Raw genomic sequence first — 15181 nt, 5'->3', positions numbered from 1 at the left:
CACTATTGGTCGATTTATTTTTGACATCATTTATAGAGGCGTCTTACTTCACTATCACTAGTTACTTTGTGTTTGTTCTGTTATTACAGATTAATAAAAAATATAAAAATTACATAATAATTACAGTTACAGAAATGTTTCAGACATTAGGATAGACAAGGCATTGCATGAAATGGCTATTGTTTATGTTGCTGTATTTTCATTCACTTTTATTTATTTTGGGAGTCAAAGCTCAATGCAATTCAAGTTTATTTGTAGAGCGTTTTTCACGATACAAATCGTTGCAAAGCAGCTTTACAGAAAATTAAAGTTTTAACATTATATTTAGTAGCTTGTCAGTGGTAACAGCAATAATGTATATATATAGCAGCAAAAACATCTTTCTCAGGAAATTATAGTAATAATTTAATTTGTATATATATATATATATTACATTACATATATATATACATTTGTGTGTGTGTATATATATATATATATAAAATTACTTTTATTTAGCCTATTTATTTACACTTGCTTGTGTAATTGCTTAATTTTTTTTTCCATGTTTTGCATGCCTTTATAAATGAATCACTCACATGGCATTTATTGCTCAGATGATTGGCTCAAAGCAACCTATTATCTACATAATATTTGTATTTTTGGATGGACTGAACCTAAAACTAAAGAGACAGACACCTGTATAAGATGAGTGAGCAGTTTTCATCAGAAATCTTCTGAAAGGGGATGTGGCTTCACTGTTTCTCACGGTTTAAAACCAGTCCGGCTCTTGCTGCGGTTTCAGATTCACACTGAATCACAGAATCAAACGACAATGAAAAATTCCAGCAAGTCATCAGAATACGTGTGGGATTACGAGTACTACTACGATTACATAGATCCTGTCTTCGTGAACGCCAGTACACTGAAGTACAACAGATGTGAGTACAACATCCTCTTTTTGATCACAGTTCAGATGATCTAATGTCTAACTGTCTTCTTTATTATTATAGATTCAATTGTTATAATATTCTGGATCATTCTAGCAGCATTTATTGGGTTTTTCTTCTTGATTTTGTCATTTATATCACACTCAAGGCAACTTCCGAGGTAAGCATGACATTTTTTTTCCCTGTCACGGAATAAACATTTATTCATTACACAATGTTTATTTAATTTAAATTATAATATACAGTAAAATACTTTTTATATAACCAACTATCCTCGTTTAATCTATAGAGATCATAATACTCAGCTAATTGATTAAAAAGGCTTCTAGATGGTCATTAATGATTAAGAAAAGAGCAAATATTGTACGCAGTGGATATTAATTTTCAATTGTTTATGTAGGGGCCCTCATGTCAAAAAATCTGGGTTGCCATTGATGAAAACCTACGGATCTCAGAAAAGATACAAATAAGAAGCAACTTCAAGAAGAAACTAAACCCATGATGATCTATTCAATATTTCATTTCAACAGACACCGTAGAATCTGACTGCTGAGTATCTGCCATTAAACCACAATATCATGATGAACGTGTCAGTTTATTTCTATAAAATTTCATTATGACTCATTTCATACAACATTCACTGAATATTAACTACAGATATATGTAATGAGAATATATTGTAGATTTTGGCATGGTTTTCATCTGATATGTATTAGTATCAGTAAAGAACTGCTAAAAATGTGCTATATAATTACATTTCCTTAAATACAATCATTGTACGAAGTAAATTTGACAAAATTGTTCACACAACCACAAAAACCTGTTTGACGATCTTTAACCGCTTTAAACTGTAAAATTACGAAATGATTCACTCAACTTTTTTTTATTACTATTTTGTAAAACAACGTAATCTCATAGACGAAGCAGCAAGTCATGATTCGACCGCAGACAGAATGTCTTTACACATGTGCAGGACGTGAGGTTTGGGCTTTCTGATGCCTGTCCTGAGGCACAGCAGTCTGGCATGGGTCAGCAGGAGGTCCGGTGACCGCGCTCCACTCCACAGCTCATAGATGTACAGCGAGAGCAATTTCAGCCCGGTTTCTGTCAACAAAACAAACAAACATTACATCAGTGGAAAAAGAGCAGAGATTATAGAGCAATCACACTAGCGTTTCACATGTATTTTTCCTCCATTCTTTATTTTCATAAGGACTAAAAAAAAAAAAATCTTAAAGTGCCCCTATTATGCATTTTTGAAAATGACCTTTCAAGCAGTGTGTAACACAGCTCTAAGTGAATAAAAACATCCTGCAAAGTTATAAATCTGAAAGTTAACCGTGTACAAGAGTCAAATCTGAATCATTGAAACAAGTCGTTTTTAAAACGAATCCCAAGCCATTTCATGTTGAAGTCAACATGAAACATTAGCATACTGCCCGCCCACTTTTCTCATGCACAGACCTGGGAAAACTTGATTTTCGCGTTGGTCTGAATGAAAATGTAATTTCATTCTTTGCCACTAGATGCCGCTTTTGGGGCGTTAAAAACTCACAAACACTGCTTTAAATGAAATCGACCAATCACTGCAGATTAGTGACATGCAAAGGAGGGGTTTGGAAAAATTAATTGTTTGGGAGTCGCTGAGCAAATAAGGTAAAAATAAATGAATATTATAAGAAAATTAAAGTGTTTTTGACCTTGCATGCATGTCAACCTGTTGTTGGGGACTCCCAAAACCAAAATACGAACCTTTCATAACCCATAATAATAGGGGCACTTTAATAAAACTTGGACCTGAGATAAAATATGAGATTTGAAAAAAATAATGTGTAACTAATATCATTACAGTGAGTGAATTAAACCCAATAAAAACTTAATGTAACGTAACCGAATCGAAAACAACTTCACAATATAAAACAATTGACTTCACTGATTCTAGTGTTGTCGCGATTAATCGCATCCAAAATAAAAGTTTTTGTTTACATAATGTATGTGTACTCTGTATATTTATTATGTATATATAAATACACACAAAAACAGTATATATTTTGAAAATATTTACATGCATATACATTTATATTCTTATATTTTATACTATAAATATATTTAATATATAAACATAAAATTTTTCTTAAATATATACTTGCATGTTTGTATTTATATATACGCATTAAATATACACCGTACACATACATATATTGTGTAAAGAAAAACTTTTATTTTGGATGCGATTAATGGCGATTAATCGTTTGACAGCACTAGATCAAACGTATTCAAACCGGGTGTGTCTCACTAGTACTGGAAAGAGAAGCTGCGGGCTCTTTGATCGCCCCCTGCTGGCTGGCTGCAGTACAGGTCATAAACCCCGCCCTCTCCATGTAAACGAATGGGACTTGAGTCATAACAAAAAAATTCATTACACTTCCAATACAATTTTCCAAAATATGATTTTGGTCATTTAAGGTAGTTGTCATCACACTGATATATGTTCAATTGTCCGTTTTTGTGGTAAGTTTGATTTTAGCTAGTAATTTGATGCTATAAAAATGGGGCGTGTCGTTATGGTTGATTGGGTCCGTGGGAATTTGGTTCCGTGGCTCCGCCTCACGACTCTACAGCGCAGACTCTGGCTCCAAACGAAGCTCTACTGCGCAGACTCTGGCTCCAAACGAAGCTCTACTGCGCAGACTCTGGCTCCAAACGAAGCTCTACTGCGCATACTCTGGCTCCAAACGAAGCTCTACTGCGCATACTCTGACTCCAAACGAAGCTCTACTGCGCAGACTCTGGCTCCAAACGAAGCTCTACAGCGCAGACTCTGGCTCCAAACGAAGCTCTACTGCGCAGACTCTGGCTCCAAACGAAGCTCTACTGCGCAGACTCTGGCTCCAAACGAAGCTCTACTGCGCAGACTCTGGCTCCAAACGAAGCTCTACTGCGCAGACTCTGGCTCCAAACGAAGCTCTACTGCGCAGACTCTGGCTCCAAACGAAGCTCTACTGCGCAGACTCTGGCTCCAAACGAAGCTCTACTGCGCAGACTCTGGCTCCAAACGAAGCTCTACTGCGCAGACTCTGGCTCCAAACGAAGCTCTACTGCGCAGACTCTGGCTCCAAACGAAGCTCTACTGCGCAGACTCTGGCTCCAAACGAAGCTCTACTGCGCAGACTCTGGCTCCAAACGAATCTCTACTGCGCAGACTCGGGCTCCAAACGAAGCTCTACTGCGCAGACTCGGGCTCCAAACGAAGCTCTACTGCGCAGACTCGGGCTCCAAACGAAGCTCTACTGCGCAGACTCGGGCTCCAAACGAAGCTCTACTGCGCAGACTGTGGCTCCAAACGAAGCTCTACTGCGCAGACTGTGGCTCCAAACGAAGCTCTACTGCGCAGACTGTGGCTCCAAACGAAGCTCTACTGCGCAGACTGTGGCTCCAAACGAAGCTCTACTGCGCAGACTGTGGCTCCAAACGAAGCTCTACCGCGCAGACTCGGGCTCCAAACGAAGCTCTACTGCGCAGACTCGGGCTCCAAACGAAGCTCTACTGCGCAGACTCGGGCTCCAAACGAAGCTCTACTGCGCAGACTCGGGCTCCAAACGAAGCTCTACTGCGCAGACTCGGGCTCCAAATGATGTCATTTACTCACAATAGCAGCGGCCATATGTATGAGATGTATTCGCTTCACTTTTCTATAATGGAAGGAAGAGGAGACGCGTCGTCCATCTTTTTTTACAGTCTATGATTCAAACGTTTGGAGCCATTCTTTTTTTTCTCACTTTTTTGCATGAAATAGATCAAACATGACTAAATACATGTAGAACGTTACAAAAAAATGTAAAGTGAAAATGAAGTAATGATGCTGAAAATTCAGCTTTGCATCATGGAAATAAATTACATTTTTAAATATTTTTCAATACAAAACGGTTATTTGAAACCGTAATAATTTTTCACATTATTAGTGTTTTTACTGTATTTATGATCAAATAAATGCAGCCTTTTTGAGCAAAACACTTTCAAAAGCATTTAAAAAATCTTACTGACCTCAAAACTTCTGAAAGGTAGTGTATTTGGATATATCCAAATATATATGCAAGCAGCTTATATATGCAAGAGTATGTCTTCCCAACAACTGTTCTGATTGGTGGGTGGCTTTTCAGGATTATTGGCAATGTAGTTCATCTCCTGGACATGCGATTTTTTGTTTGTTTTTATATTAAATGCAATCACACTTGTGGCTCACTTAATTAAAAATCTAAATGCTAAAAAATTTATTTCTCTACAGAGGAAATGAATGGGATTGACTGTAATGCTCTCTGACTGTAACCTTACCTCTCTTGGCCCAATCATCTGTGTTTGTAAGCAAGCAGGTTCTTAACACCGTCTGGTGAATGCCATTCAGAGAAGTGCTGTGTGCCTCCAGCAAATGGACCATGACTCTAGAGAATAGCTGCAGGGTGTCCACTGCTGAGCCATGTTCTTGAGCTGTCTGGTGATATAATCTTTGGAAGTCCATTCTTATGCCTTCATCCATCCGAATAGCATCTGTGATACTTGTACGCGGCAGTATGATGCTACTGAACCATTTTAAAATAGCTAAGGTGCTGCTGTCATCATACGGACTCTCCGTCAATGTCTTGAGGGCCCACTTGAGAATTAAACATGCAGTGGCATCATCTAGATTGCTCGACTCAGGTTTGTCTGTGGTGAAGGGTTCAGGCTTGGAACAGGAAACCTCTTTTTCTTTGGGTTCCCAGTGTATGAGGATGTTTCTAAGAAGCGGTTTACACTCGTCCAGCAAAGCCTGCTCCAGTTTTTCCTCTTGTCCATCGACAGTTTCTGTCTGTTTTTCCATTCGAAATTGAGCGTGCTTCGCTGAGTGGCATTTTCCTTGCCCTTTCTCTCTTCCAGAGCCTGAATAAACAAGAAATGTTTAGTTAGGAACAAGAATGTGTCAAAACACGTGATCTGTGTTTCTAACATTCATCTAGTTTCCACAAGGCCAAGGACTGGCCATGTACACTACTGTTCAAAAGTTTGGGATTGGAAAGATTTGTTCAATGGTTTTGAAATGGTTTTTAGTCACTTTTACTCACCAAGGCTGCATTGCTTTTGATTAAAACTACAGAAAAACAACTGTATATTGTCAAATATTACTACAAGTTTAAATAACACATGCTTATGTTAATATATTTTAATGTTTTATTTATTTTGTAATTGCGAAACTGAATTTCCAGCAGGCATTACTCCAGTCTTCAGTGTCAGATTATGCTTTTTGATTAACAGAAAATTCAAAATAGCATTTATTTAAAAGAAATCTTATGTAACAATATAAATGCCTTTACTGTCCATTTTATGGATGAACTAAACAAAAAGAAACAGGAATGCTAAAAGAATAATAAATATTTAATTTTATATATATATATATATATATATATATATATATACATACACACACACACAGGTCCTTCTCAAAAAATTAGCATATTGTGATAAAGTTCATTATTTTCTGCAATGTACTGATAAACATTAGACTTTCATATATTTTAGATTCATTACAACACAACTGAAGTAGTTCAAGCCTTTTATTGTTTTAATATTGATGATTTTGGCATACAGCTCATGAAAACCCAAAATTCCTATCTCAAAAAATTAGCATATTTCATCCGACCAATAAAAGAATGGCCATTATGTTCAGTTATGCACTCAATACTTGGTCGGGAATCCTTTTGCAGAAATGACTGCTTCAATGCGGCGTGGCATGGAGGCAATCAGCCTGTGGCACTGCTGAGGTGTTATGGAGGCCCAGGATGCTTCGATAGCGGCCTTAAGCTCATCCAGAGTGTTGGGTCTTGCGTCTCTCAACTTTCTCTTCACAATATCCCACAGATTCTCTATGGGGTTCAGGTCAGGAGAGTTGGCAGGCCAATTGAGCACAGTAATACCATGGTCAGTAAACCATTTACCAGTGGTTTTGGCACTGTGAGCAGGTGCCAGGTCGTGCTGAAAAATGAAATCTTCATCTCCATAAAGCTTTTCAGCAGATGGAAGCATGAAGTGCTCCAAAATCTCCTGATAGCTAGCTGCATTGACCCTGCCCTTGATAAAACACAGTGGACCAACACCAGCATCACTGACTGTGGGTACTTGACACTGGACTTCAGGCATTTTGGCATTTCCCTCTCCCCAGTCTTCCTCCAGACTCTGGCACCTTGATTTCCGAATGACATGCAAAATTTGCTTTCATCCGAAAAAAGTACTTTGGACCACTGAGCAACAGTCCAGTGCTGCTTCTCTGTAGCCCAGGTCAGGCGCTTCTGCCGCTGTTTCTGGTTCAAAAGTGGCTTGACCTGGGGAATGCGGCACCTGTAGCCCATTTCCTGCACACGCCTGTACACGGTGGCTCTGGATGTTTCTACTCCAGTCTCAGTCCACTGCTTCCGCAGGTCCCCCAAGGTCTGGAATCGGTCCTTCTCCACAATCTTCCTCAGGGTCCGGTCACCTCTTCTCGTTGTGCTGCGTTTTCTGCCACACTTTTTCCTTCCCACAGACTTCCCACTGAGGTGCCTTGATACAGCACTCTGGGAACAGCCTATTCGTTCAGAAATTTCTTTCTGTGTCTTACCCTCTTGCTTGAGGGTGTCAATGATGGCCTTCTGGACAGCAGTCAGGTCGGCAGTCTTACCCATGATTGCGGTTTTGAGTAATGAACCAGGCTGGGAGTTTTTAAAAGCCTCAGGAATCTTTTGCAGGTGTTTAGAGTTAATTAGTTGATTCAGATGATTAGGTTAATAGCTCGTTTAGAGAACCTTTTCATGATATGCTAATTTTTTGAGATAGGAATTTTGGGTTTTCATGAGCTGTATGCCAAAATCATCAATATTAAAACAATAAAAGGCTTGAACTACTTCAGTTGTGTGTAATGAATCTAAAATATATGAAAGTCTAATGTGTATCAGTACATTACAGAAAATAATGAACTTTATCACAATATGCAAATTTTTTGAGAAGGACCTGTATATATACAGTTGTGGTCAGAATTATTGGAACCCTTGGTAAATATGATCAAAGAAGACTGTGAAAATTAACCTGCTTTGTTAATCCTTTTGATCTTTTATTTAAAAAATTCACAAAAAGCTAACCTTTCATTGGATAATAAGAATTTAAAATGGGGGGAAATATCATTATGAAATAAATGTTTTTCTCAAACACACGTTGGACACAATTATTGGCACCCCTAGAAATTCTTAAGAGTAAAATATCTCTGAAGTATATTCCCATTCATACTCACAATTTTGAGCACTCTAGGGTGAATATGAACATGAAATTATCCAGCCATGGCTTCCTGTTTCACAGAAATATAAATAGGAGGGAAAACAAAGCCCAAATTCCCTTAATCATCCATCACAATGAGAAAAAACAAAGAATATATTTCTGATGTGCAGCAAAAGATAATTGAGCTTCACAAATTAGTGAAGTGCCTTTAAGAAAAGAGCTAGAGCAGTGAAAATCCCCATTTCCACCATCAGGGCAATAATTAAGAATTTCCAATCAACAGAAAATATAATGAAACTGCCTGGAAGAGGACATGTGTCTATATCGTCCTAATGCACGGTGAGAAGGAGAGTTTGAGTGGTTAAAGACTCTTCAAGGATCACAGCTGGAGAATTGCAGAAAATAGTTGAGTCTCGGGGTCAGAAAATCTTAAAAAAAAATTGTCAAACAGCCCCTACATCACCACATGTTGTTTGGGAGGATTTCAAGAAAAATTCTCCTAGCTCATCCAAAAACAAACTCCAGCATATTCAGTTATCAGACAGGACTGGCACTTCAAATGGGACTGGCTTCTATGGTCAGATGAAACTAAAAAATGAGCTTTTTAGCAGCAAACACTCAAGATGGGTTTGGTGAACACAGGGATAAAAAGTACCCCATGTGTACAATGAAATATACTGCTGTATTTGTGATGTTGTGGGCCTATATTTCTGCTGGAGGTCCTGGACATCTTGTTCAGACACATGGCATCATGGATTCGATCAAATACCAACAGATAAAAAAAATCAATAAGTGACTGATTCTATTAGAAATCTTATAATGGGCCATGTTTGGATCTTCCAACCGTACAATAATCCAAACACAAACCTCAAAAACAACACAAAAATGGGTCACTGAGCACAAAACCAAGCTTCTGCTGGCCATTCCAGTCCTCTGACCTGAACCCTGTAGAAAATGAGTGAGGTGAACTGAAGAGAAGAAGCACCGTCATGGAGCTGTGAATCTAAAGCATCTGGAGAGATTCTGGATGAAGGAATGGTCTCTGATCTCTTGTCAGGTGTTCTCTAACCTCATCAGGCATTATAGGAGAAGATTTAGAGCTGTTAAACTGACAAATGGAGGTTTCAAAAAGTATTGAATAAAAAGGTGCCAATAATTGTGTCCAACGTGTGTTTGAGAAAAACATTTATTTCATAATGATATTTCCCCCCATTTTAAATTCTTATTATCCAATGAAAGGTTAGCTTTTTGTGATTTTTTTTAAATAAAAGATCAAAAGGATTAACAAAGCAGGTTAATTTTCACAGTCTTCTTTGATCATATTTACCAAGGGTTCCAATAATTCTGACCACAACTGTATACATATATATATTATGGCTGCACGATTACAACAAAAATCATAATTGTCGATTATTCCCTTGAGATTGTAATTGCAATTATTAATAACAATTATTTTTTAACAGATTTATGCCATTTTTTGAAGCTGCATGCCATATTTTTATATAAAAAAGGCTGAAAACACTCTTCCTGAACTTTTATTGCTTTTCTATAGCATTGAGCCTCAAATATCTACTATACAGATATTTCTTCTTTAAACAAAAAAAGGTAAAATTATGCATGGTATAATAATGTTATACTAAAACTAAAAGAAAAAATGGTTTACTAAAGCTATACATTTCATTTACAATTACACAGACAAAATTTCAAATTACAGTAACATTTTACAGTATAATTTATATGCAGTGCTCCAGACTAACATTCGAGATCAGTGGCACCAGCACCTGATTTGGTAACTGAACATGTAATATTAAGTTTTGTCTCTTAGAAATGCACATTAACAGGAGCTTGAGTTCAGAGTAGCAGGAGCTTGAGTTGGGATGCAGATGCACATTTGACAGTACCATTGAGAAAACTGTAACAGACTCATCTTTTATACATAACCAAAAGTACAGCACCTCATTACCATGGTAAAAAAGTAGCCTAACTGTATGGTTTCTATGGTGTTTGCATTGAAAAACAGTAGCCTAAAGACATCAAATAGAATAATTAACAAAATGTAATTATATTCCATTACTCCTTTAACAGACTTAGTATATTAATATAATAATAATCAATATGAATATCCTACTTTTCTGCCACCGTACCATTGTTACCGTTAATGTTACTACAGTAAAACTATGGTAAATGTGGGTGATTTGTGGATTGAAACGTCTTCTATCTGGATCGTTGTTGCACGGTTTCTGCATCAGTGCTGATGAGAATAACAGCTCTGATCTATTTGGCTTTTAAATCATTGTTTTTACCATCATGTTAGCATTTATGCAACTGCCACATCGACAAATTTATATTTGTGTTTATACTATTGAGCATCTAAATATTTAAAATGTTATCCCATTCACTTTCATTGTAAGAGCTTCATTGCAACCTTTTTCAAAGAAAATTAAAATAAATTTTTGAGGAAATCAACATTATGCCACACACGTACAAAACATGGACACTTGAATATCTGTCAGGAAATAAAGTCTAGAATGACGTGACTGAATAAATCATGACAGGATGTTATTGGTAAACTATGCCTTTAAGCTGTACTGAAGCTGGAATATCAGTTTGAGTAGAATCTTACCCATCAGCTCTTTGACTCTGTGTTTGTTGATGAGAGTCTGCAGAGCAGACAGCAGTGAGGCGTCGTGGGCCAGTGCTGCCCAGCGCTGCAGGAGGCTGAGGACGTCAGAGCACGTAGGCTTCTGTGGGTGCAGTGTCAGCCAGCCTGCCTCCTTGTGAGCATTCAGAGCTGTCCCACAATGCAACAGTACAGAGGACAGTGTGTGCAGGAATGCCTTCATCTGAAGTGCGTTCACACCACGCCTTATCAGGAACAGAAGAAAGGCAAACACTGAATTAAAAACTAGATTTTTGCATTTGATGAATAGTTATTGCATCTGGTTGCTAACTGGCTAAAGGTTTTTGGATCAAAAAGAGTCATACTTCAGCTCGTGATGACCATTTTCGACCCTCTTGCACTGTTCCTCACTGTGTGTAGCACCTACTGCTCTACAAGTCCCGTCTAACATCCCACATTTCAGCATTGATTGTTTTATGAATCTATCATAATGTAATTTAGGCTTTGCAAAAGATGATGTTGAAGAGGATTTATGACATGAGTTAAGCCCCGTTCACACCAAGAACGATAACTATAAAAGACAACTAAAAAGATACTGATATTAACGTCCACACCAGCGAACGATATTGTCTATTTATTCGTCTGCCACTTTAAATTCTCAAGCTCCTTATAGCAGGATGGATTCTGATTGCATGTCAATGTTTTTATCGTTCATCAGCTGGAAAAAATCGTTCCGAAAGTGATTCCTAATTGATTGTTTCTCTGTGCCTTTATCGTTATAGTTGTGGTGTAGACTTTTTACGTCTGTGGTGTGAATGATTTTTTTAACTATATTTTTTATCATTACCTTTATAGTTATCGTCCTTGGTGTGAATGAGCATTTAGTAATTAATTAAATCAAATGTAACATTGAAATAAACAAAAGGGGTTGCACAATGACTCAAAACAAACTTGAGCTTACAATCTTCATATTAAAATCAAACTAAACACTCACTAAAAAAAAGACTGAACGGTTAACCATAGAACCGTGAACATGAACGTGTCGCTAAATTACTGACATTTTCACTTAAAATGTCAGGTACTTCAAGGTAATATTTCACATCTAACCTGTGTTCTAAGGTTCAAAGAGAAAGTGGAAAATGGTTGTGAAAAACTAGTATGTGACCCTGGAGCACAAAACCAGTCTGAAGTCGCTGGGGTATATTGTAGCAATAGCCAAAAATACATTGTATGGGTCAAAATTATCCATTTTCTAGTAACACTTTATTTTAGGGTCTCTTAACTAGTTGCTTACTAGCATACATATTACTAGAATATTAGCCATTTATTAGTAGTAATTAAGCACATATTAATACCTTACTCTACATCCCTAATCCTATCCAATACCTAAACTTAACAACTATCTTACCAACTATTAATAAGCAGAAAATTAGGAATTTATTGAGAGAAAAGTCGTAGTTAATAGTGAATAAGTGTTCCCTAAAGTGTTACCCATTTTTCTTGTATGCCAAAAATGTTCCATGAAGCTATTTTGTAAATTTCCTACCATAAATATATTAAAACGTAATTTTTGATTAGTAATATGCATTGCTAAGAACTTCATTAAACCCTCAAGATTCTAGATTTTCAAATAGTTGCATCTCGGCCAAATATTGTCCTCTCCTAACAAACCATGCATCGATGGAAAGCATATTTATTCAGCTTTCAGATGATGCATAAATCTCAATTTCGAAACAAATTGACATTTATGACAGGTTTTGTGGTCCAGGGTCACATATGTGAATGTTTTTGGCACAGACAAACCCATAAACCTATTATAATATTATTAGTTGGCCTCTTGGAAAAAAAATAAAAAAATAAAAAAGAGTGGTCAAATAATGCATTTTTTAATTAAGTTTAATCTACCGCTAATTTATCCTCACAGGAAGCCCACCTTTATCTAGAACGAGCCTGTAATGGCAGATGTTTGATCTTTCATGGTCTTACCCCAGGTGTCTGATGATGCTGAGCAGCGTGCACAGAAACTCATTGATGGCTGGCAGAGGAAGACATTTGCCTGAAGTCTGTGGCCGCTCTGATGCAGTGCTGTTTGCTTCTGGTTTACTTTCTTTATTACCCAAATTAGTGAACCACAGAGCATGAAGCAGCTCAATGACTGAACTCAACAACTTGCTGTCAAAAAACCTACAGGAAACAAATACAATCAGTTGCTGCAGGGGCCCAATGAAGTATGGCACACGCCAGTGCTTAAATTAAGGTAAGGTGTCCTGTTTAGCAAAATCCACCCCTCACCTCTTGTCTACTAGCTGTAATATCCATGTTAAGACTCCGTGTTCTTTCATGAGGTTGTAAGCTGCTTTGTTAACATGAGCGGTCTGCCGCAGAACATTCACAATCTGAATCTAGAACAGCAGAGCAGAAAATTCAGTTTTCTATGGATTTCAAGCCATATTAACCCCTAATACAAGTATAATACTATCTGTGACAATTAGCAAATTCATACTGTACTTTCTTTAGGGAATCTTTAAAAGAATTTGGAATTTTAGGGTTTTAATTGTGTCTGGGAAAAAATAAAAAAAAATAAAGTTTAGGATATTAAATATTTTAAAACTAAAATATTGAGGATTTGTAGAGCTCATTCTCAGGTGCAACCTATTTCGACCTGTAAAGGTTATACTTTCCAGATATTATAACAAAAAAACTAAAAGAATTCTTCACTAATCAAGGAAAAATTATGTCAATTATTTTTACATTTTTAGAGCTCATTGTATTTAAAATTCAGTAAAGATTTTAAAATGTCTCTTTATTTATTTATCTATCTGGACTAAAAATCAAACTTGAATCTGGAAATAAAATGTAGGATATTAAACATTTAAACATATATTACAATACAAAGGATAAGGGTTTTCAAATAGTCAAGAAAAAAGTTGATATAAAATTATTAGGTCAAACTTTATTTTAAGTTCCAATTCTCTCCATTAACAAACCATTAACTATTTTGGGTCAAATGCTCCAAGCGTACCTGAGAAGCCTGATCACAGAGCGGTGTGCTCGCGAAACCCAGCAGGGTCTGATAGATGCCTTGCTTCTCACAGATCTCATAGCAGTGCTTGTCCTGGACCCCTTCCTCCAACACGCTCAACACCCACTCGCGCTCCAGTTTGTGCTGGACAGAGAAACAAAACCTATCATTTTTGAGACTTTAAGCAAGCAAAACATCAGTTGGTTGCAGACACTTCTTAGTAGTTACATTATAGTCAATTTTTGAACATATACTGTATACTATATTAGCACATTTTCTAACTGTGATGTTACTATACAACCAAATATTTGTGTCTAATAGTAGCATAGTCATCTTTTATATCTGAGCTTTCATTACCTCCAGATCAAAACTATAGAAGAGTTTGAAGAAGTCAGGAAGTCTCTTGAGGTCCAGAAACTGGGTTCCCAAAATAAATTTGTTTACCACCAAGTACATATGTTCCTCTGCAGTGGAAAAAAAAGATGAACTTTTGGTTTTGGCAAACTTTTATATTAAAATGTCAAGTGAGTATGTATGGCTCTATGAACTCACTCACCAGGTCTCAAGATTTGCTGAGCAACTTTGGTTATGTAGGACACGTGCACATTTGGCATCCACAGATTTTGCTTTGGGATCCCGTTCTTCACCGTGTCAAGCAAGTACAGTAGCTGGATGTTAGATATAAACATATATTATATTACATTGTACTTTATTATTTTATAATATTAAAAAATTGAGTCATATTTTTACGTTTTTGAAAGTCTTTGATCACTAAGCCTGCCTTTATTAGATCAAAAATACAGTAAATAATATTGTAACTAACAATGTGATGTGATGCAGTAATATTCTGAATTTAAAATAACCTTTTCTATTTAAATATATTGTAAAATGTAATTTCTTCCTGTGATGCAAAGCTGAATTTTCAGCATTTTACTCCAGTCTTCAATGTCACATGATCCTTCAGAAATCATGAAAATATGCTCATTTGGCGAGTATGGAAGCCCGTTTCCGCCACTGAATAAAAAATAAAAAAGGTCATTGTGACTTTTTCTCTCACAATTCAGACTTTTTTCACAGAAATGTGAGATATTTGCGAGCTATAAAGTCAGAATTGTGAGATATAAACTGAGATGATAAACTGTGATAACTTCTGAAAACTTATCAGCCCCCCCCCCCCCCAAAAAAAATTGGACTTTAACTTGCAATTGTGAGTTTATATCTAGCAATTCTGTAAAAAAAAAGTTAGAATTGCAAGAAAAAAAAGTTAGAATTGCAAGAAAAAAAAGTGGCAATTACCTTCTTTTTTTTTGTTTATTCAGTGGCGGAAACAGGCTT

The 15181-nt window shown here is 36.7% G+C and overlaps 2 protein-coding genes across 2 annotated transcripts in view; one reads left to right on the top strand and one right to left on the bottom strand.

Annotated features, from left to right (window-relative positions):
• Window positions 1-814: 814 nt before the first annotated feature.
• On the top strand, window positions 815-1399 carry mrap (melanocortin 2 receptor accessory protein; the record flags this gene model as incomplete). The annotated part of the gene is made up of 3 exons (XM_079388183.1): window positions 815-920; window positions 993-1089; window positions 1330-1399. The coding sequence occupies 3 exons, from the start codon at window positions 815-817 to the stop codon at window positions 1397-1399; spliced, it is 273 nt and encodes a 90-aa protein (XP_079244309.1).
• A 107-nt stretch (window positions 1400-1506) lies between these two features.
• Window positions 1507-15181, bottom strand: part of urb1 (URB1 ribosome biogenesis homolog) — a 54001-nt gene continuing 40326 nt past the window's right edge. The window contains exons 34-41 of the mRNA XM_079388144.1: window positions 14403-14514; window positions 14204-14310; window positions 13847-13990; window positions 13117-13226; window positions 12811-13008; window positions 10828-11069; window positions 5262-5843; window positions 1507-2033 (exon numbers count right to left, since the gene is read on the bottom strand). Of these exons, the coding sequence (XP_079244270.1) occupies window positions 1861-2033; window positions 5262-5843; window positions 10828-11069; window positions 12811-13008; window positions 13117-13226; window positions 13847-13990; window positions 14204-14310; window positions 14403-14514 (1668 nt within the window). The 3' untranslated portion in view covers window positions 1507-1860. The remainder of the gene's footprint in view (window positions 2034-5261; window positions 5844-10827; window positions 11070-12810; window positions 13009-13116; window positions 13227-13846; window positions 13991-14203; window positions 14311-14402; window positions 14515-15181) is intronic.

The sequence above is a fragment of the Barbus barbus genome (assembly GCF_936440315.1).
Source record: "Barbus barbus genome assembly, chromosome: 31".
NCBI lineage: Eukaryota > Metazoa > Chordata > Actinopteri > Cypriniformes > Cyprinidae > Barbus > Barbus barbus.
The sequence above is the reverse complement of the archived record's forward strand: the minus strand, read 5'-3'. Positions and strand labels throughout refer to the sequence as shown.